This window comes from Hemiscyllium ocellatum, chromosome 9 (assembly GCF_020745735.1).
Source record: "Hemiscyllium ocellatum isolate sHemOce1 chromosome 9, sHemOce1.pat.X.cur, whole genome shotgun sequence".
In the NCBI taxonomy this organism is placed as follows: Eukaryota; Metazoa; Chordata; class Chondrichthyes; order Orectolobiformes; family Hemiscylliidae; genus Hemiscyllium; species Hemiscyllium ocellatum.
In genome coordinates, this window is record NC_083409.1 from 83,489,312 (window position 1) to 83,513,834 (window position 24,523).

Consider the following 24,523-nt stretch of genomic DNA (forward strand, 5'->3'; position numbering starts at 1 on the left):
TGAATAATTGTGGTCCCAACACCAATCCCTAAGGCACAACACTAGTCACTCCTGTTAGTCAGCCAATCCTCAATCCATGCTAACACTTTACCCCTAATGCCATGCATCCTTATCTTATGCAGCAGCCTCATGAGTGGCACCTTGTCAAAGACCTTTTGGAAATCTAGGTACACTACATCCGCCGGGTCCCCATTGTTCACCTTGCTCAGAATTTCTTCATAGAATTCCAAAAGATTTGTCAAGCATGACCGGCTCTTCATAAACCCATGCTGCATTTGCCCAACGGGACAATTTCTATTGAGATTCCTTGCTATTTCTTCTTTGATAATAGACTCAAGCATCTTCTCCACTACAGAGGTTGAGCCAACCAGTCTATAATTCTCTTTCTTTTGTCTACCTCCCTTTTTAAACAGTGGCATCACAATCCAATCTGCTGGGACTGCCCCGGAGTCCAGAAAATTTTGGAAAACTATCACTTACTATTTCTACCACCATCTCCTTTACTATTCTGGGATGCCTTCCATCAGGGCCAGGAGACTTATTAATCCTTAGCTCCATTAGCTTGCCCAACACTACCTCAATAATGATTGTCTCCAGGTCCTCATCTATCTTCATCTCGTTGTCAATTACTGGCATGTTATTAGTGTCCTCCACTGTAAAGATTGATACAAAATACCTGTTCAATGTCTCGGCCATTTCATCATACCCCATAACTAAATTCCTCTTCTCATTCTCTAAAGGGCTAACATTTACTTTAGCCACTCTTTTTAGTTTTATATAATTATAGAAACTTTTGCTATCGGTCTTTTTATTCTGTGCTAGTTTTTTCTAACATTTCTTTATGTGGCTTTCTGTTGACCTTTGAAGTTTTTTCCAGTCTTCTGGTTTCATGTTGTTATTGGCCACTTTGTTTGTCTTCTCTTTCGATTTGACAGCCTCCCTTTTTTCCCTAGACACCCATAGCAGATTACCCCCTTTTTCTTTACAGTGCTTCCTTTTCGCTGGGATATACTTTTGCTGAGCACTTTGAAAAATTGCTTTGAAAGTCCTCCACTACTCGTCAACTGTCCCACCATAAAATCTTTGCTTCCAGCCTACTTTAGCCAAGTTCTCCTTCATTCTATTGTAGTCCCACTTGTTCAAGCACAGGACCCTGGTATTGGATTCTATTTTCTCACTCTCTATCTGTATTCCAAATTAAACCATACTGTGATCGCTCCTTCCAAGAGTCATTAATTATTCCTGTCTCATTACACAAGACCAGATCTAGGATAGCTTGTTCCCTTGTCGGTTCCATTACATATTGTTCAAGAAAACTATCACGGATATGCTCAACAAACTCCTCATCAAGGCTACACAGTACACTAATGTCCTTTTGGAAAGAAAAAATAGCCATCCGTACCAAGTCTGGTCTATATATCACTTCAGACGCTTAAACTGAACTCTGAAATAGCCTTTAAGCAACTCAGTTCAAGAATAATAAGGGAATTGGCAACAAATGCAGGTTTTGTCAACGATACCCATATTCCGTGAAAGAGTGAAGTAAATTATGCTCGATGAGTAGTTGATGGACAAATGTGCAGGGGAGACAGGTCTCAGCAGTATGACTGCTGTCAAGATCACAGCAGAAAAAATATTGCAGGAATTTAAACCATCTTTCCTTCCTTTCTCACTTAAATGTCATCCTTCCATATGATGCATGACAAATTGCCACTGCCTTCAGAAGCCAGCCATCTGTCTGCTGTCTCATGCCAGTAAATACTAACTCTTGTCCCTCTGCTTTCTCTTTCAGCCCCAGAAATTCCACTTAGTCCTCAAGTGGCAGAGGCAAAGAGGGCAACCACACCTCAAACAAATACCTTGAAGCAGGAGTAGGTAATTTGGTTCACTGTCTACCACGGCAACAGTATTATCCTAACTTTTTATTTAGTTTCCCAGTTCGCCACAGCCAGGTTTGCCTTCATGTCCTGATAGCTACCTTTACTTGGGTTAACACATTATTCATGGACCCATATCTCTCCCATTCAAACTGAACACAGAGACGCCTGGCATCCAATCCTAGATGTGAAGGCTTTCTACAATAGCACATCATAGTGCTACCTCACAATTCTTTCCAATTCTGTCCAAGCTTCCTGCATCACTCAAGATGGTTCATTATTGTCACTCAAAGGGAAAATTACTTTTCTTCTCCCTCAATAGCCCTTAGGGGAAGCTCTAGGGAGGCCTTGCTAAAACATGGCACTGTTTTCTTTCCTGGGCTCTGAGGGCTCCAGTGGTGGGTGAAACTGATAGCCAGAGGTTGAGTGATGCTCCTGCGATACAGAGAGTGAAGTGCTCACGAATGCCTTTTAAATATGATGCACAGAAGTTGGTGCCTGGAAGGTCCAAGCAATCACCTGCCCTGACACCTTTGGTGTGTGCTAATTAATTATTTAATTATTTGCTGATTATATATAATTAACTGTCAACATTTTCCAAAAGTTATTTAGCCCCTTTCCTTACCACCTCTTTTTGAATTAGCTACACAGTGTAGACCATTAGAATGTAAAATAAAATAAAAACATTTGACAGCTTGTGTTTTCTGACCTCCAATTATTTACACACTCCCTCAGAACAGTTACTCACCAGTCAATCAACTGATTGTTTTTCTGTGAGATTAGATTTTCTTTCACACTGCTGTCTCAGAGCCCTCCTCTCACATGCTCGTCTAGGTGCCCCACATTTCTGATGAAGGGCTTACGCCCGAAATATCGATTCTACTGATCCTCGTATGCTGCTTGACCCGCTGTGCTTTTCCAGCACCACACATTTTGACTCTGATCTCCAGCATCTGCAGTCCTCACTTTCTCTTAGGTGCTGCTGCCTGCCTGTGAGAGGAGAGGGCTCTCCTCTCACCTGCTCCCATAGGTGCTGCTGTCTGACTGTTTCAGAAAGTCCCTCCCACTGCTCCCCTAGGGTGCCATTGTCTGCCTGTTTCAGGGCCCTCCTTCTCCCCTGCTCCCCTAGGTGCTGCCACCTGCCTGTTTCAGGGACTCCCTCTCACTGCTCCCATGGGTGCTGCTGCTTGCCTGTTTCAGGGCCCTCCCCACACCTGCTCCCATAGGTGCTGTTGTCTGCCTGTTTCAGGGCTCTCCTCTCACCTGCTTCCATAGGTGCTGCTGCCTGCCTGTTTCAGGGCCCTCCTCTCACCGCTTCCCGATGCGCTGCTCCCTGCCTGTTTCAGGGACCTGCTGCTGGGTCTCCCCTCACACAATCCTCTAAGTGCTGCTTCCTGCTGTCCCACGTCCTGCTCTTACACAGTCCACTCTACTCATCATTACGGCTTGCAATCAGAGACTACTGCCACTGCAAATAGTGATATGCTCAGCATGATTGCGCAGGAGCAAAGGAGGTGGGTTATGATGGGGCAGAAACCTGCCATTCTGTTTGAAAGCTTGCATTCTAGCCCTGATGGTCAAGTTAGGAGCCGACCATCCATATGATTGATACCAATCCACAAGGACCTTCCAGACATAGGAGTGGAAGTAAGGCCATTCAGCCCATCGAGTCCACTCCACCATTCAATCATGTCTGATGGGCATTTCAACTCTACTTACCAGCGTTCTCCCCGTAGCCCTTAATTCCTCGAGACAACAAGAATCTATCAATCTCTGCCTTGAAGACATTTAGCGTCCCGGCCTCCACTGCACTCTGTGGCAATTAATTCCACAGGCCCACCACCCTCTGGCTGAAGAAATGTCTCCGCATTTCTGTTCTGAATTGACCCCATCTAATTCTAAGGCTGTGTCCACGGGTCCTAGTCTCCTCGCCTAATGGAAACAATTTCCTAGCGTCCACCCTTTCCAAGCCATGTATTATCTTGTACATCTCTATTAAGTCTCCCCTTAATCTTCTAAACTCCAATGAATACAATCCCAGGATCCTCAGCCGTTCCTCATATGTTAGACCTACCATTCCAGGGAGCAAGCTCAGATGTGTTCAAGACAGAGATCGACAGATTCTCAATCATTAAGGGCATCCAAAAAAGAGCTGGGAAAATGGCACTGCGGTAGATGACTAGCCATCAATTGGACTGCAAAGCTGGATAGTCTATTGCTGATCCTATATTCCTTTAGAAATTTATCATGGACACTTATGTAAGAAGTACAGTTCATCTTGACAAATGACCGAGGAAATGTCATATGAAGGAGAAATGGGTTTTCTGTTTGCAGTTGAAGGTTACTATTTTTCAGTCATTTATTAGGAAATTGTATCTTCAGCACTTCCCTTCAATTTCTTTTCACTGGGGGAGCAGTTCCATCTCTGCCATCAGCCTTCCAGTACCTCAGTCAAGGAGAATACTTTGGAACATATGAAAAGGAGAAGTTTTTCAGCCACCCAAGCCTGTTGCAACATTTTAATAGGTGGACTGAACTATTCGGACTACCCAACATTTTAATTCCAGACAAAAATAGCAGTTCCACGGGAATGGAACAAGGTGGCAATTGCAATGTATAAATGCTTCTATGTCAATAACCTTTAACAAAATTTTAAACTCTAAAATTTTTCTTGGTGTGTTTAGTTTCAGGGAAAAAAGCTATTTGAGAACACTAGAAAGTTAAAGCAGGAACTGGAGCAACATTTACGATTTGATCATAAAAATGCAGGAATAATAATGTAATTAACACACTAAACAAAATTGAAAGCTGTTAAAAGAAAGAAAAATAATAGAAACTGTTTTAATGCTCAGTGGGGACTGGGTAAGAGACCTGGCCCAGTTTAAGTCCAAGGCCTCATTCCAAACTCTGAGTGAACAGAAAATCAGCAGTTTCTGCTCTCCATCAGCTAACAGTAGGAGGTGGGGGGGGAGGTGGGAAACAAGGCTGCCCTAGAAGGGTGGGTTTGTAGTATTTCCATTATGGGTACAGAAAACCCAGTCCTGCTTCTGCAGGTACAGCTCAAAATATTAGCTATTTCCTGAGCTGTTGTGTGAGTGGTTTCCCATGGCTAAAGCTGAGAAGCAACAGCTAACATGGAAATGGCCCAAGAAAAATTAATTAAAAATGGATTCAAACCTCTAAATATCATATTACCCAAGGTTACAGGGGTGTTACAGCTTTCCACAGACACAACCAGGAAATGGGTCAATAAAAATACAAATTTAATCACCAGCCACTGACAACCAATAAAGAAAATTTATAACAATGTATGTGATTCAAATAAACTGTTCAGGGCTTACCTGCAATGCTTCACAGGCCGATTCTACTGTCAGGGTACTATTGATATAGTCCACACACATCTGAAAAACAGGTCCATCAATGATTAGACAAAAGATGGCCCAAATTAGGCATTAACTAGAAGAAAGATTTATGTTATGTTGTATAATGTACAAGGCTCAGAAAGGGTTAACATTGAAGAGCACATTGAGCACCACTCCACTGTTTGTCTCAAGTGGCCAAGGTAGATGGACAGCTTAGGTCTTACTCATTTGCAATCCTTTCATCCTCATAGTCTCTATAGCAATGTCTATCAATGTGCATAGTTGTTTATACACATTTCATTCAGACAGGATCCTCTTCTCATTAAAGAAACTTATGCTTTTCCTTTTCCACATCAGACCAAGCAGTCCCTTAGTCCCTCAGACCCTTATCCTAGAAGAGGATAGTGATGTGCCTACACCATGGTTGAGCAATTGTGCAAATAACATCAGACAACAAGGTGGTTTGCATTGAAGATTGCTCATAGAACATGGTGAGCAGCAATGCAGATTCCATTTAGCAATTTCATTGAACACACTGGCAGCAGTGGGATCCTGATGAGCTTCAGACACAGCTTTAAGAAACCACGACGTAGAGTCATAGAGATGTACAGCACAGAAACAGAGTCTTCGGTTCAACTTGTCCATGCCAACCAGATATCCCAACCCAATCTAGCCCCACCTGTCAGCACCTGGCCCATATCCCTCCAAATATCCTTCCTATTCAGCTACCCATCCAGATACCTTTTAAATGTTGCAATTGTACTGGCCTCCACCACTTCCGCTGGCAGCTCATTCCATACACACACCACCCACTATGTGAAAACGTTGCCTCTAAAGTCTCCTTTTATATTTTTCCCCACTCACCCTGTTATATGTTAAAATTCCCTGACCAACCAGATCTCAATATAGTTAACAGTATTTCTCGTAACCTTCAAAGCAAATTAGCCCCTATGGCAGACCTGTACAAATCCAATTAATTTACTGAATAATAAATGAACAATAAGTAACGGGTGTACTTTGTACATTATACAGAATAATCTTAAATAGCTCTTTCAAAAGACCATCAGGGCTGTGGATAAGCATAATGGAGCACTAATTGCTCATTGGGACAATGGCATGTGGCTGGAGTAGATATTTCTGTTGTGTGAGAGAGAGTGGGGTGGGGGAACGGGTGGTGTTTAAACCTGGAGGTGAGAATTGCTATGCTCACTTTGCACCACTGCTTATTTTCTGCAGGATAAATGTAGATAAATTTGTGAGAACTGGAAGGTCTATGTGTAAATTTGACTCATAATCCTAGAATTACTGTACAATTAGATTAGATTACTTACAGTGTGGAAACAGGCCCTTCGGCCCAACAAGTCCACACCGACCCGCAACTCACCCATACCTCTACATTTGCCCCTTTACCTAACACTACGGGCAATTTAGCATGGCCAATTCACCTGACCCGCACATCTTTGGACTGTGGGAGGAAACCGGAGCACCCAGAGGAAACCCACGCAGACACGGGGAGAACGTGCAAACTCCACACAGTCAGTCGCCTGAGTCAGGAATTGAACCCAGGTCTCTGGAGCTGTGAGGCAACAGTGCTAACCACTGTGCCACCGTGCCGCCCTATGGCTAAAGGTTGGAAGATTACATTGCTATAGATTCTGGACTTGGTCAAGGGATAGGAATTATAAATAGTTTATATCAATACTCTGCACAAGGGATTAACGTTCACATGTTTTTGACTGACCATTAATTAGATTACACAGTAATTAGTGACTAATTGTGCGGGCAGGTGGGAGGGGGTGGTGGAGGGGAACACATTCAGTGATGATAACTCAGCAATGGGGGGGTTGTTTCAGATATTTATGATTTTGTTTGTATGCTCGAGAGATTGTGTGAGAGTAGAGGACTAATATCCAGGATGGTTGATTGTTGCCTTTTCTATCATTAGGTGAGTGCCTGTCAATTCAAAGTTGGTTGGTTTCAGAAAGAGATCATAAAACCATACATTTAAGCTAAGGTTGCAGTTGTATTTGTTTCCCATGATCTGTACTTGGTCCAGGAACCGAACATCGGTTCTTTAGATAAAAAGAGAGTATTTTCAACTGATTTACGTGGAATTTTATTGTCCTGGAACACCCAATTTCAAGTGATTCCACTTGTTAGGCTCATTGTTCCTCTCCACCTAATCACCCCCTCTAATTTAAAAGCCACTTGTTAGATTTTGGCTGCCTCCAAACACTTAGTACTGCCTGAATGCAGCTCAACAGCACTGATTCCAGCTCATTTTCTTCATGTTTTCATGCGAGCCACAGTGGCATTTTCAGCCAGCATTAATCCTGCTTATCGTTGATTTGTAAGACCAACCTGATAAAATTTATAGACATATTTTTTGAGGAATGGATTTCTGTTGGTTAGTTGTATTTCATTCTGAAGTAACAGATAGCAATTTCAGATTACAAAAGTAAATTGTTGGATTTGCTGGTTCCTGCTACAATTATGAGTCTTTGGTGAAATGAGCTCCTGGGAGAACGGAGGCTGTAGTTTGGAACTGTTAAGGCACTTTAGACACTGCCCCATTGTTCTCAACTAGTCACACAGCACAGCAACAACCACAGGCTGAGTGTTTTTGAAATTGTGAGACCACTGATTGTTTTTCAAATATATAATAAAGCAACCTCTCAGGATTGTAAATAATATAGCATTGCTACATAATAATATAAGCATTATTTGAAGGCTACTAAGTCAAGTTACATCACTTTTCTGTTCAGTAGTTCTTGACAAACGCCTGTCCTCTTCAGATTGGCCAATGTTCAAGATCCTCCATGATCAGTGTAGTAACAGTCTTTGTACATCAGGTAGCACCATGGAGCAATTTCTTTGATTTTCAATGACCTTGAGGTCATTCTGATTTTCTTGTGCCAAGGTAAGTTAGTTAATTTTTAAAACTAATACTTAATTAGTATCTTCTAATTTTGAATTTTTATTTTACTTTGTCCCGGAGAGGTTACCTTCAGCTGATTTCATATGTCACCCACTTAGATAGACAGGTTCAAAACCATATTTCTTCATCCCATCAAAACTCCGCTGCAAATGTACAGCTTTTGACTTGTGTTAGCTCCCCTTTGTACACTTCTGGGACTTCCAATTCCATTATGTCATTTTGTTACCATTCATGTGCCTCCAAGTATCACTACCTCCCCACTTTGTGCATCGGCCTTCCACCACTTTCTCTTATGTGTTCCTTATCCATGATTATCCAATCAGTCAGTAACTGGCTTTGTTTCAGAGTTGTTTCCACTCTATTGCCACTACCAGGTTTTCTACAGCTTTGACAGTACAACAGGTAGCCTGAAAAGCCAGTCAGAATTTTTTTTTAAGCTGTTGCAAACTTAATGTCTTCCCCAAATATTTTCTGTTTTGCCTATTGGCCTTCTTGAAAACACTGACCATTGCTTAGTTACAATTTGTTGATGCATTTGGAGCAATCAAGAGTTCACAACATACCCTAAAGGAGCCTTCCACATCCAAAGTTTTACCTGCACATCCACTAATGTCATTTATTGCATCCGTTGCTCCCGATGCGGTCTCCTCTACATTGGGGAGACTGGACGCCTCCTAGCAGAGCGCTTTAGGGAACATCTCCGGGACACCCGCACCAATCAACCACACCACCCTGTGACCCAACATTTCAACTCCCCGTCCCACTCTGCCGAGGACATGGAGGTCCTCGGCCTCCTTCACTGCTGCCCCCTCACCACCAGACGCCTGGAGAAAGAATGCCTCATCTTCAGCCTCGGAACACTTCAACCCCAGAGCATCAATGTGGCCTTCAACAGTTTCCTCATTTCCCCTTCCCCCACCTCACCCTAGTTCCAAACTTCCAGCTCAGCACTATCCCCATGACTTGTCTGAACTTGTCCTACCTGCCTATCTTCTTTTCCACCTATCCATTCCACCCTCCTCCCTGATTTATCACCTTCATCCCCTCCCACACTTACCTATTGTACTCCATGCTACTTTCTCCCCAACCCCATCCTCCTCTAGCTCATCTCTCCACGCTTCAGGCTCTCTGCCTGTATTCCTGATGAAGGGCTTTTGCCCGAAACGTCGATTTTGCTGCTCCTTGGATGCTGCCTGAACTGCTGTGCTCTTCCAGCACCACTAATTCAAAATTTGGTTTCCAGCATCTGCAGTCATTGTTTTTACCTATACCACTGTAGCCCTCAGCTTAATGAAGTTAACAGGTTGTCTAGAATGAACTTTGGGTGTTATAAATACAAAAGCAACTTAAAAAAATTACAAGTTCTTCTTCTGTGCTGGTCACATTGAAGGATGGCAGCATGTTTACTCTCACCAGCATGCAAAGTAGAAAAGTTTGAAAATAAGAGACAGATTGACATAATTCCTCTTGACGTCCATCCTGTCCAATAAACAATTGAGTCTGGTCCACCATCCTATGCAGACTAGTCATGCTGACAGCTTGGGGAAAATAAAACATAAAAAAAGGACAGAAGAATGCTGAGTTTGAGCAAATACCCTCAAAGGGGTTTTTGGCCTTTTCTAGAGTACTGTGTGCAGTCTGGCTGACCTGCTGTAGAAAGGATATTATTAAATTGGAGAGGGTTCATAGAAGATTTGCCAGGATGTTACTGGGAATGGAAGGTTTGAGTTATAAAAATAGGCTGGGACTTTTTTCTCTGGAGCATAGGAATTTGACCTCAGAGATTTATAAAATCATGAGGGACATAGATAAAGTGAATAGCAAGGATCTTTTCCCTAGGGTGGGGGGATTGAAAACTATGGGGCATAATTTTACGGTGAGAGGAAAATATTATAAAAAGGGCACGATGGGCAACATTTTTACATAGAGTGTGTTTCATGTGTGGAATAATATGCCAGAGGAAGTTGAGGATGCGGGTACAGTTACAACAATTAAAAGACACTTGGATAGGTACATAAATAGGAAAGGTTGAGAGGGATATGGGCTAAACGCAGATAAGTTGGACTAGTTCAGTTTTGGAACATGGTTGATGTGGGCTAGTTAGACCAAAGGATCCAGTTGCATGTTATATGGCTGTCGACCTCTAAATCTATTGGTTCCAGGCACTCTTTAATACTTACCCAAAACAACCATAATTCATAAGCAGTCAAAGCTGGTGTCACCTGATTTCCACACACAGACAGCAAAGACAGTTTGAAAGCCAAAATTCACCTTTAAAAGCTTAGAATATATAACTCAATTGAGATCAAAGAATCTCTATATTGTGAAAGCAGGCCATTCGGCCCAATGAGTCAACATCAACTGACCAAAGAGCATCCTCCCCAGATCTTCCTGACATTTTTAAATGATAATCACACGCAAATTTGGCCAATAAAATGAAAAGCCAATTTGCAAAGCAATCTTCACAAATAATGTGTGCACTCGCCAATGCTCCCAGGTACTTTGTAGGGTGGTCGAAGCGGGGAGGAGAGAGTGGAGGTTATGCTGGGTACTCAGTAGCAATGCAGCTGGATGTAGAGATTCAGCATTACGGGACCAACATGATTTCATTGCAATTATAGATTTCTACACCAATGGAACCATGACTTTATAATTGGTGTTAAATCAATTTACGCTAGATAGATGAATTGTGATGAATTGAACTAGTGTCCATTATTTTGTTTAAAACATATCATCACACACAAGCCCGTCTATGATCTTTATGTGGATGCTACATACTTCAAGGAAAACAATCCATCATTTAACTGTAATCTGGAATGCACATGTAACTTAATCAGAAAACCAGTTTTACTAGCTGTGTTGAACATTTTTTATATAACAGATCAGTTGTATTAATTAAAATAACACAGAAGAGGAACATTTATAGCAAGCCTATAGTTAAGCTATTATACAGCCCAATAAAAAGTCTGGAAACAGTTTTCAAGTGGTTAATCAAGCATTTAGCCATTCTGCTTTGAATTCTTCTCACAGATCTGGAAATGAAATGCTCTTTGGAAGTAAGTAAGTAAAGTCTTTGTATGAATTGCATGAGCTTATGTTGCCTAATTTGGCCTCATGTTACAGAGCAAAATAATGCTAATTGCTAAAACATGAAATCTGCTGTTTTTTGCACTCTTAATTACCATGAAGAACAGGCCTCTGAAAGGTGGTCTTTCAGATAAAAACTACCAGCTGAACAAAATAAGCTTTACAACTTATAGTTACAAAGGCATTAGAATGGCCCCATGGAGCGTGATGACAAGAGCCTCAAATGCAAATTGTTTCGGCTGGAACAATTCACTCGAATTTCAACGCATAATAGGCAACAGCAATAGTCCAGCCACAATCGGATTCAAGCAGTTTTAATTTTGCAATCAGAAAATAGCAGCCTTCTTCCTGTTTGTCCTAATGAAATGCAGTAAGAATTCTTGAGGTATATCAATCCTCAATTCTGCAAACAACATATTAACAGACAAAAGACTGCTCTCTTTCATGAAGTACAGCATTGTCACGCATCCCGTTTATGAGCAAATACACCTCATGGATATTTAAAATCTTTATCATGATGCATTCCACGAAACAAAGAACAGTATAACACAGAACAAGATATCAGAAGCAATGATCAAAAGCTTGGTCATACAATTTTAAGCAGCATTGAAAAGACGGAGGAGAAGTTAGAAAGAGGAGTTGGTGAGAGAAGTGTAGAGTGCAGGACCTAGACAACTGCAGGAACAAGAATCAATACATCTAGACTTTTCTATTCAACAATTCCCATGCATTTCTGATTTCATGCCTCCAAAGTTGCACTATCCATAAATTTACCCTCACCATAACTTGTCTGCCCAGATCCCAGATTACCCCAAGTTACCTTCACCCATCAATCCTGTGTTCACTGACCTACAACACCTCCGAGTCCAGCAACACTTCAATTTCAAAATTGACACACTTTTTAAAAAATCCCTCCTTGCCCTTGCCCTTTCTATTGTTCTCTGAGATCTCTGCAGTTTTCCAATCCTGTGCCTTGCAGATCTATTTCTATCACTCCATCGTTGTCAGCGATGTCTTCAGTTGCCTAGCATCTAAGTTCTAGAAATCCCCCTTAAAATCTTTCTAGTTGGCATTTTCTGAGGTCGATGGAGGTTTTATTCCCGAGGCAGACAGTGGGCAGTTCTGTGGGATAGCCATGGAATCAGGTGCCATGACAATTGAGATCACTGGAAGATGCCCCACCAATCTGATGCTGGCAGTCCCTCATGCCATGAGCACCAGAAATGGCTTCTGTGGGGACTGAATTGATCGAGATGCCTGGAACTGGAACTTTGTTGTAAGGGAGAACCTTGTTAGAAGTCCACCTTCAAATTTGTGGGTAGAAAGCAGCACCAAGCCCTCTTCAAGTACAAGTCTAATGCTTACTAACACTAAGTGGTGAAGATGACCTCATGAAAGTTTTGGTAGGAGAGACACATGCTTGAGTAATAAGACAGACGTATTACTCAATACTAAGACAGGAAGTGCAGTAGAACAACTTTCCATACATTAACACGAGGTAAGAGATTGCAGGTAAGTCTATTCTACATGATTGCACACTACAGTGTCTAACTACAGGCTGGAACAAACCGAGGCAGAATGACTAGTTCAGCCAGAAACATGTCATATATATATTCAATTGGGCAGAGCTCCATTAAGTGTTCAGTATTAACCTTTCCAAGCCAAATATCTTAGACAATCTCTCCATCTCTACCCATCCCCCCAAAGCTTTTAGATGTAAATCAAGTTTACCACTCTCTGTTCTACCACTCCTATCCCCACTCCCAAGTCATAGAATCTCAGAATTTACAAGTTTATCTTAATTTGTAGAAGTAGTTGTTTTCTTGAGGATAATTGACACAGATATTGCTCTTTGTCATTCTGTGCCACTGTCAGGTTTTTATTTGTTGAATATTTTTCACTGAAGACATTTGCTGATGAACTATTGACATTGACTGTTGTAAATGGTTTGGAGAATCTTAATTTTCCTTGAAGCATGTAATGGAAGATAATTAGATTTACAGAGTCAGAAACAGCATAGAAACAGACGCTTGGTCCAACTTATTCATGCCGACCAGATATCCTAAATTAATCTAGTCCCATTTGCCAGCATTTGGCCTATATCCCTCTAAACCCTTCCTTTGCCTTTTAACTGTTGTAATTATACCAGCTGTCACCACTTCCTGCAGCCCATTCCATACACGTACCATTCTGTCTGTGAAAAAGTTGCCCTTTTAAATCTTTCCTCTCTAACCTTAAACCTATGCCTTTCAGTTTTACCCTGGGAAAGTAACCTTGTCTATTTACCATATCCATGTCCCTCATGATTTTATAAACCTGTATAAAGGTCACCCTTCAGCCTCGGACACTCCAGGGAAAACAGCTCCAGCCTATTCAACCTCTCTCTATAGTTCAGAACCTCCAATCTTGGCAACATCCTGATAAATCTTCTCTGAATCCTTTCAAGTTTCACAATATCCTTTCTATGGCAGGGAGCCTAGAATTGCATGTAGTATTCCAATGGTGCCCTAACTAATTTTCTGTACAGCCGCAACATGACTTCCTAACTGCTTTATCCAATGCACTAACCAATAAAGGAAAGCATACCAAACAAGTTCTTCACTATCCTATCCACCTGCAACTCCACTTTCAAAAAACTACGAATCTGCACTCCAAGGTCTCTGATCAGCAACACTCCCCAGGACTTTACCATTAAGTACATAAATCCTGCCCTGATTTACCTTTCCAAAAAGCAGCACCTCACATTTACCGACGGTATGTACTTGAGTAATTATCGACCTCATGTAAAAGTTGACTCCCTATTTTTGGCCAAAAAAAGTCTGAAATCTTCCATATATCTAGTGTAAAAGTTGACCCTAGTTCTTCACAAATAACAGATCAACATTTATGAGTCAGTGTGCTGGTCATTGAATTCCGCTCCAGGTTTCCAGTTTGCCGGTCATCCTGCTGTGTTCTGGGCTTCCAACTCGCAAGCTGTTGCGCTTTACTCTGGGTTTTCAGAATACTGTAATTCTTTTTTTTCTTTATTCATTTCGAGACCAATGGACTTTTGGTTATGCTGGTATGAATTTCAATGGGTATTACATTTAGCCACTCAAAAGTAGTATTCATGTAATAGTCAACCCCATAAATTTAACCTTAAAAAGTTAGTCAAAAAATTTGGCTATTTCTCAATGTTACATGGTAAATTAAACTCCATCTGCCATTCCTTGACCCATTCGCCCATCTGATCAAGATCCTGTGCTTGGAGGTAACTTTCTCCTCTGTCCACTACACCTCCAATTTTGGTGTCATCTGCGAACTTACTAACCATACCTCCTATCTTCACATCCAAATTATTTATATAAATTACAAAAAGCAGTGGACCCAACACAGATCCTGGTCACAAGCCTCCAGCCTGAAAAGCAACACTCTCCCACCACCCTCTGTCTCCTACCTTGGATTGGTGAAAGAAGTAAAGTCTTTTGATTTTGTCATAAGGTGAACATCTTTCACAGTGACACCTGTTCTTTTAACTGATGTCATCACGTTGTTTGGTGTTATTGTCAATGGCATTGGAAAAGTTCAGGTCATGGGATAATAGGTCTGGAGGAAGATATCTAAGTCGAAAAAAAATAGCAGAAGTGGGCTATATGTCCCTTCAAGCCTTTTCTCAATTGACAGATGTACAGAGTTAGTGAGGACACGAACATCATTTCAGCAAGGATAAGAATGCTCGATGCAGGATAAAATATATCTAGAAAAGTTTTTGACCTGCTCAGTGTGGAGATCTACCCGGGATAGTCATGTCCGAAGGTGGCAAATGCAAAACTCAGAGTTTAAGCATGCGAGTTAAAATGAGAGATCAGCTGAAGCAGAGGATGCAATAAGTGATCTTACAAAGGAAGAAGTCGGTGCCCTTCACAAAGGACAATATACTGGGCTACATTCAATGGTCAATTCAATACCAACAGAAAACAAAGACACCAAAGTCCCAAAGTACAACCCAGATGAAAGGTTTAAGAAACCTCTGTAATAATGGCACAAGGAGGAAGTTAACACTCAATCAACGAGGCACACGGTGTTTGGTTTCATCTTTCACCCCTAATAATTCTGGGTCAAAATAGAGTGAATTATACTGATTTTCTTTGATTATAAAATGAAAATACATCTCTTTATAAAATGTGACATTTTGTTCATTGCTGGATTTCACCCTCATTCAGTTAGTTTCTGTCAATTCATGCACTAAAGGAATTTCATGAAGCACAGACAGAATAGGACACTAGTCAGATTCCCAAGGCTTTCAATATCTTCTGCTTTTGACAGATTAATAATGTTCCCTGAGGTCTTGATTTTAAAAACCCTTCCAAAGAGAATTAATCTAAAAATAGATCTTTATTTAGGGCATGGACTTTAACCCTTGCTTGCACGTTCCATACATACACACCATCTTTAAAAATTAATTGGTAAATTCCACATAAAAATTGATTAGTCTGAAAATCCAAGCACCTAATTTATAAATGAAACAGAAATATAGGAAACATGGTCATGCCAACAAGTTCCTAAGGATCACAGGGAAGTAAAACAGATGTCAAAATGTTCGTCTTGTAAACTTATAAAGATCAGGCAAGTGGTAAGTGTTCCCATACATGCATGTGATATGCCTTGTAAATGGTGGACAGGAATCAGGAGGAGAGTTGCTGGCAGCAAGATTCCTAGTCTCTGACATGCTCTTGCAACCACAACATTCTTGTGTTAGTTCAGTTCAGTTTTGGGCAATGGTAACCTCCAGGATGTTGATAATGGGGGATTCAGCGATGGTAACACCATTGAATGTCAAGGGGCAATGGTCATTGCCTGGCACTTGTGTGACATAAATGTAACTTTATTTGTTACCACAAACCTGGAGATCTGCACAAAGTGCAGATCTTTCTGCACTTAGACATGGACTGCTTCAGTATCTGAGGAGCTGGGCTACATTCAACGGTCAATCCAATACCAAGATTGCAACAGAAAACAAAGAACTACCCTCATTAGAATATGACACCCAAGTCCCAAAGTACTATTCTGATGTAAGAAAAATTTGAGAAACATCTGTAATATAGCACAACGAGGAAGTTAACACTCAATCATCGAGGCACAGTCACTGCGTTTTGTTTCATCTTTCACCCCTAATACTTCTGGGTCAAAATAGAGTGAATTATACTGATCTTCTTTGATTATAAAATGAAAATACATCTCTTTATAAAATGTGATACTTTTTTCATTGCTGCATTTCATTAGAATCTTTCTTTTTCTCCCTCAATCAGTTAGTTTCTGTCAATTCATGCACATGAAGCACAAATAGAATAGGACACGAGTCAGATTCCCAAGGTGCATTTGGTGCTGAATATTTTGCAGTCGTCAGCAAAATTCCCCATTTCTGACCTCATGACAGAGGGACCGTCATTGATGAAGCAGCACGTTTAGCCTAGGACGTATCTTGAGTACCTCCTGCAGAATTGTCCTGGAGCTGAGCTGACCGATTTCCATCAACCACATCCATCTTCATTTGTGGTAGATATGACTCCAACCAGCAACGAGCTTTCTCCCAAATCCCATTGACTTTATTTTTGCTCGGAATCCTTTGATGACACACTCGGTCAAGTGAGGCCTGATATCAAGGGCAGTCACTGTCACCTCACTGCACGTGTTAGCTCTTTCATCCACATTTGGATCAAGGTAGCAACGAAATCAGAAATACAGTGGCCCTGGCAGAACCCAAACTGAGCACCAGTGAGCAGGTTATTCCTAAGGAAGAGCTGCTTGAAAACAGTGTTCTTGACCTCTGCCATCACCTTCCTGAAGTTCCATAATAGATTGATAGTGCAGCAATTGGCAGGGTTGAATTTGTCTTGCTTTCTGCGTACAGGACATACCTGGGCAATTTCAACTTGTCAAGTAGATGCCAGTGTTGTAGCTGAAATGGACAATTTGGCTAGGACTGCAACAAGTTCTGCAGCACAAGTCTTATTGACAGGACTCATGGACTTTGCAGCATCCAGTGCACTTTTGATATCATTTAGAGAGTTGAATTGGCTGAAGGCTGGAATCTCTAATGCTGTGAACTTCCAGAGGAGGGAGAGCTGAATCATGTACTTAGCACTACAGACTGAAAATTATTGCAGAAAAATTCTTACTGTATGAAAACATACTTGTCAGCCCACATTTGTAATACTACAAACAACTGGGCCCCTTATCTCAACAAAGAAATACTGGACGTGAAGGCAGCCCACAGAAGGTTCACTAGGTTGATCCCAAATATGGAGGAATTATCTTATGAGAAGAGGTTGAGTAGATTGGGCCAATTCACATTGGAAGTTTGAAGAATGAAAGGCAACCTTATTGAAACTTACAAGAATTTTGGAGAATTTGACATTGTAGGTATGGAAAGGTTATTTCTCCTTATGTGAGAGTCTAGAGCCAGAGGACATCATCTCAGAATAAGGGGTCACACATTTAAGACAGAGATGAGGAAGAATTTCTTCTCTCAAAGGATAATGAATCCATGGAATTCTTTACCAAAGAAGGCTAAGATGAACACATTTTTAATCAGTAAAGGAATCAATGATTATTGGAAAGGGCAGGAAAATGGAGTTAAGAATTGATAATTATGAGATCATTCATGATCTCATTGAATGATGGAGGGGACTTATTGGGATTAATGACCTACTTCAGCTGTTATGTCTTATCATCTTTACACTTCTTTTTTTTTAATACTGCATCATTCAGCAAGGCACCAGTGTGGTAAAGCTTCTGAAGAAGCAAAGGAAATCAGAGAGAAGATTTTAAAGTTCCACCTTTAAGTATGCCTGTGTGCCAGCCAGAGTTTGCCGTGTGATTTGCTTCATAGTGAGTGGGAGCACTGAAAAAAGCCACACTGACATTCCTACCACAGATCCAAACCACATCTATGAGCAGAGTCAACTGGAGTCAGTAACCCAGCTAAACTCCATTCTCATCATGTATCTGACCTCCCTCTTATTTAACTTCCTTTGAGATTTCTATAGAAAAATGTTCTCTAACATTAAACGTAATTTAAGAAATCTCCAGAACATTTATCAAACCCACTATTTAACACACAGCTCAACAATAGTGCCTTTATGACTCCAAAATCATGGAACTAATTTTACACAAGGGCCTGGATTATTATTGAAAGTTTGTTCTACAGCCTACGCAATGAAGCAAAATAACATTACAGTAATTTATCCTAATCAATCCTGCAATTTTAACAAAACAGATCAATATTAATTTTTCATCTTACATATTTCTTCTTAGGATGAACAAAGCTTTAAGACAAAAAATATTAGGCAATTAGACAACAGAGACAGTGTGACCCTTTCCCCAAAGCTGAAATCCCAAAATATAATGGCATATTGTGGCAGAACAGAGAAACCTTTACTTTGCTGTGGCTGGGGGTGCTTATAGCTGAGAAGGGATGCCTAAATAGAAAGAGGTTATTCCCTAGAATTAACAACACAAAAAACACTTGAAATATAAATACATTTTTAAAAGAAATGAACTATTAATGTTTTTTTTGGAGAAAACAACACAAATGCTGTGATGAGGAATAATTTTGAGATTGTATTCAATAGAATACCGTAACTTAAGCAGTTGCACTAATGTCACAGCCATGGCTCAGTGAATAGCCCACTTGGTTCTCATTAAGGGTTCCAAGTTTAAGATTTAGTCCTGAACACAGAAAAAAATCAAAGAGGCTGACATTCCTGTGCAGAGTTAAAAATCACACAATACCAGGTTATAGTCCAACAGGTTTATTTGGAAGCACTAGCTTTTGAAGCGCTGCTTCTTCATTACCTAGGCTAATGTTAATCCATTCCTAAAAAAGAATCTGATTATTCTCATTGCTGTTTGTGGGAACTTGCCTGCTGTTGCTGAAATTGCAAAAGCAACTACATAGCAATTCAATGGCTATGAAATGTTATAAGACTTTCCAGTGGCCATGAGAAGTGCTATATAAATGCAAGTCTTTGCTTACTTCAATAAATGATCACACATTTGCTTTTTATCAAAGATTCAGTCCCATTCATCTGTTTTTCTGAACCAAGCCTGTTTAATTGGGAGGAACAGACTTCAGGTGGGGTTGGTAATGCACAGGCAATCTGCATCCCACCAGAATCCAGAACAATAACTCTAGTGAGGAAGCAACTTTGTTTATGTCATAGCATTGTTTTTATTTATGTGTAATTGACAGATCTGAGGTGATTGTCACAATAGAGCTTGTCTTTAACCAAAATTCACTTTTTACCAGACCACTTGTTGGCATTCAGGAACACAAATTCCTGCTGAGTTTTCCTTGCTGTAACATAGAAGTGATGAAACCAATGGTATTGCAATCAACTTGCTTAGATCAGCTAACTTCTGAAATCCATAGTGCAGTGTCACACCAGGCTGTTCACTTACACAACTGATCATTGCTGAACTTTAAACAGTAGTCCATATCAGATGATACTACAAAAAAGTAGAATTTATTGATTCGATAACATAAAGCAAATCTGTTGTTCAGATCACTGTGTCAGATTTTAAAAGTCTGAAAATGCAGGAAATCTTTGCACTTAGTGATAAATTATTTCTTGATAAATGATGGATAACCTGATATATTACAATTTGGTATAAAGTTTAGAGCTGCAAATCAGAAACAATAATTTCAGTGAAAGTATGATTAACGTCACTGCCATTGCTATGAACATGGGTGTGAGAACCATCGCACCATTGTGTGAACACTTACTGCCTGTTACGTTTGTTGGTATGCTGGACGATGTCTAGATACAGGCATTATGTGTAGCAATTGTTTCACAACAGAGAGATATTCATACACTGTATCGGCGTTACAGATTCCCAAATAATCCTATCACAAATATTTTGATCCAATACTGGTGAAATCCAGCTCTTAATGATGTTTGAAACATGGATCCACTGGGATTTGTTTTGAACTTACAAAGGGTTACCTCAGTTATCTTGAACTTCTGAATATTTAATTTGTTTGATTTCCTTCCGAAAACTGATTAATTTCTAAATTTTTTGTTAAAAGTGTCAACGTTTTCCCAGAGCTTTTCTGCACTTTTAGTTCTTGAAAACCTGTTCCACAAATTTTACTTTGCGGTTAGTACATCCTCACTGAAGCCAAATCCTTTAGCATTGTAACAATGATCATACAAAATCAGCTCTACCATTATGGACAATGCATCCATCTGTCAAATAATAGACTTCTGAAACAAATCCTTTTTGAAAATCTTAACTTAAGGACAGCACCAATCCTGAGAAGGACAAGGAAAACATTTTAAGGACATCCTGAATGGGGCAAATTGACATTAGCACAAGAAATGAATTTGCCAGAAACTGTATCACATAGGCACAACACAATCAGAAACTGCATGAACTCTACTGGGAAGAAGCAACGGAACTAATAGGACAGGGAATGGAATGCTGGCTCATGAATCCACTCCTTTTCCACAATGCAATTCTTCCCCTTTCTACCCAAAGTTCTGTCGCTCTAGAATTGGCCTGCTTAATCACCCAAAGGCATCCAAATCATGATGCCATGCAAAAGCGGGGACTGCAGATGCTGGAGAATAGAGTCAAAAAGCATGGCAGTGGAAAAGCACAGCTGGTCAGGTAGCATCCGAGGAGCAGGAGAAGTCAACGTTTCAAGCATAAGCTTTTCATCAGGAACGTCACTTCAACAAACAACGACGATCAGCTACCAAGCAAGTTCACGCTACGGCAATATATTTTTAAGAGCAACACTGTCAATAATATCAACAAATACCACTGATCGAAGGCAATCAAATTTCATGAAAAAATGATATGTAAAATTTAAGAAATATTTTGGACACTTAAAGTATACTGTAATACCCAGAAAAGGCTGATCAGCCCATCTAGTTCACTCTATTCCTTTGGTTCATGTCCAGCTCCACCTCCATCAAGACCAAGTTACATCTGCCTTTTAAGTCCATCAACATAGGAATAGGTTCATTATTAGTTTCTTCTTACAACACAATGACATATAAAGGGGACACTTACTAGATAAAGTAATTTTGAATAGCTTTCCCAGAAAACTACTTCAAACTGCAAACTGTTCTAATGAAGGTCACTGGACCCAAAACATTGCCTCTGCTTTTATCGACAGATGTGGCCAGACCTGCTGAATTTCTCCAGCAATTTTGGTTTTAGTTTCAAATTTCAGCATTCACAGTTCTTTGTTTTAGTGTTAATTTTGATGTTGATGGATTTAAAAGGCAGATATTTGAAACTACACTCAAATTGTTTGGCAAAATTGTACTTTCACCCAGAGTTCTTGATAAAATCAATGTGCCGGAGGGATACTGAAGATTTGAGCACATGAATCATATTTGTTGAAACAAATTTGTTCATTATTTAACTCAATTAGAAGTTGGAGCTGCTCATTAAGGGCTTACTTTACTCGAGTTTCTTAATTTCATTGGTATTTCCTTGTTATACTTCATATAATTTATTTGTAAATACAGATTTCAATCCATGTTGTAATACCAACAATTTAAAAAAGATGCATGAGACAAATGTTAAATTAAACAGATAGATTACTATCAGAGGATTAACTTTTTATGCCTCAACTATGTATCATTGCAAGAATATTAAAGAAAAGAATAGCATCATCTGGACCATAAGGACCACTTTCTACTCACTAGGAAACTGTCCACAACATTACACAGTCAGCCGATGAACAGACATTGTTTTAATATATTAAAAATCATAAAGGAGTTGAGTAGGAGTGTCAGAAACTTGTTGCCAACTGCAGCCGATCCTACAACAACACTACCATAAAATGATCAAAAATTATAACAAGAAGCTAGGTGGAAGTACGTGACCACACAAATAATTTAATGAATACAGACAATTATGAATCTTGCACAGTAGATAAGAAGAAGTACAAAATAACCAGTAATCCTGACATCCAAGTAACGAGTCCTCAAACTGGTGAGAAGTTTGCACACACTGAATTCAAGATCTCTGTTGTGCTGCAGGTGAAATCTCACCGTGGCACTTTTGAAACTTTGAATTTTTTTGAAATTCTGGAAGTAAAAAAACCAGTATTAGCAAAAGTGGCAACAAAGCAGTTGGTTTGCTGACAAACCCCAATTAGTTCACTATTGCTCTTTACAGAAAGAAACTGCCTGCTCTTATCTGGTCTGGCTTTTGTGGACCACATCAATGCAGTGACCTTTAACTCTCTTCTGAAGTGGCTTAACAAGTCACTCAGCATTTACGATCCTTCTCGTAAATATGAACTGCAGTGCTACAATAACCTTCCCACGGCAACTAGAGGTGCAAAAAAACTGACAGCTTTATTAGCAATGTCCACATCCAAAGAAAGAACACATGTCTCCAGGAGACAGGATGAATTATCCTCAGTCATACCTACATTTCCCTTGATGTGGGAAGTACTGAGTGTTGACTGAGGTGGACAAAGTCAGAAGTCACACAACACTGGGTTGTAGTTTAACAAGTTTGTTTGAAATCACAAGCTTTCAGAGCTCTGCTCCTTCATCACTTCACCTGATGAAGGACTATTGCTCCAAAAGCTTGCGATTTCAAATAAAAACCTGCTGGACTAATTACTGGTATCATGTGACTTCTGACTACACTACTCTTAACAAGAAATTTTTAAAGAACATTTATACTTTGGGATACAGAACAGTGGGATCTCTTTTGGAAGTTGGAGAGAAAGGATTATCTTTTACACTGAGAAAGTAGACTTCTCTTATACTGCACAAAATAGTGTTCACATACCTACTTCAACAAACAATTATCACAAGCCTTATATATGCATAATATTTATTTTAATTTTTATTCCATTGACTAAAACTTATTTCAGCTGACCAAATAAGGCACAGATAGAAAATAACACTGATTGCTAAGAGTGTCAAGGCTTCATCAGGTTACACTTCCAAATTTAATGTTGGACATATCACTGATATGGCTTATTTTAAAATAAATTGGGCCGTTCACTTGATTCCATTCCGATATGTCTGTGTGTCTATGATGCTATTAAATTGAACTCTTTTTGATGCTGTTCAGCAGTCTAATTTCAGAAACAAATGGCTTCTTTTTAAAATTTTTACAATCAATAAGCACAGTTCAGTTGTATTATTTAAGAACAATACAATGCTTGTTTCCTCCTGCAATTCTATTTCTGAAGCCCGAGTTAATCAGCATCTTTAGAAGTACACATACACTGCCCAAGATTCTTGATCACCATGTAGCAATTGCTTATATTGAGGGATCAGCCACAGCTAAATTAAGCTATTTTGCCCTATACTGTACAGAGCTCATGACTGGTGTGCAAAGCTCAAGGGTGGGGCATGCCTAAAGACTGGTAGACAATTTGTTGGATGGTCACCAGTGGTTAAAAAAAGGAACGTCAAAAGTTACAAGAAAAACCATTAAATGCCAAGCTTGAGAAAAAGATACTATATTCTTTCTTCTATCTCCTTTCAGTAATTTCTTTCAAAGGGCATAGAGTCTAAAAATTAGGATCAAATTATTCAGGAGATCTGTTAGGAAGCACTTTTACTCACAAAGGATGGGAGATATTTGGAACTCTCTTCCACAAATGACAGTGGATGCTTGCTGTGTCGTTAATTTTAAATCCGAGATAGATAAACTTTTGTTAAGCAAAGGTATCAAGGGATGTGGGCCAAAGGTGGGTATATAGAGTTGGACCACAGCCATGATCTAATTGAATATTGGAACAGGTTTGAGGGGCTGAATGGCCTACTCCTGTTTCAATGCTCCTATAGTTTATTGAATTTCCATTGAATCTGGACAGTTTGTTCCAAACCTTCATAATCCTCAATACAAAATAGTTGAAATGCAATACTTTCCATCTTCTCAGTTCGGGTTTGTACTCCTGTTTACAAACATTGTGCTTCTGCTATGGAAGTTCCATTGATGTAAAATCCCAAGAATCCTAACGCTTCCCACCGCCCACCGTCCCCTCATTCCTTGGCTCCTCTCAATGATGACCATGCCTTCAAATGCCCACACTTCTAATACTCCTTTTGCATTCCTTTCCCGCTTTAAAACTCTGCCCTCAAAGATTTTTGAGGGCAATGTTTCAGGTGAAATTTGTTACGTTATTTACATTTAGGAAAAAATAGCATTTACTAGCTGAATCAAACACATGTCATAGGCTGCAGAGATAAATTAGCTCCACATATGAAGCAAAAAGGACAACCCAT

General features: G+C 40.0%; 1 protein-coding gene across 2 annotated transcripts in view; it reads right to left on the reverse strand.

Moving 5' to 3' along the window:
* Positions 1-24,523, reverse strand: part of LOC132818789 (BTB/POZ domain-containing protein 19-like) — a 151,556-nt gene that overhangs the window by 85,754 nt on the left and 41,279 nt on the right. For both annotated transcript variants that reach the window (XM_060829872.1, XM_060829873.1), the window contains exon 4: positions 5,219-5,278. In XM_060829872.1, the coding sequence (XP_060685855.1) occupies positions 5,219-5,278 (60 nt within the window). The remainder of the gene's footprint in view (positions 1-5,218; positions 5,279-24,523) is intronic.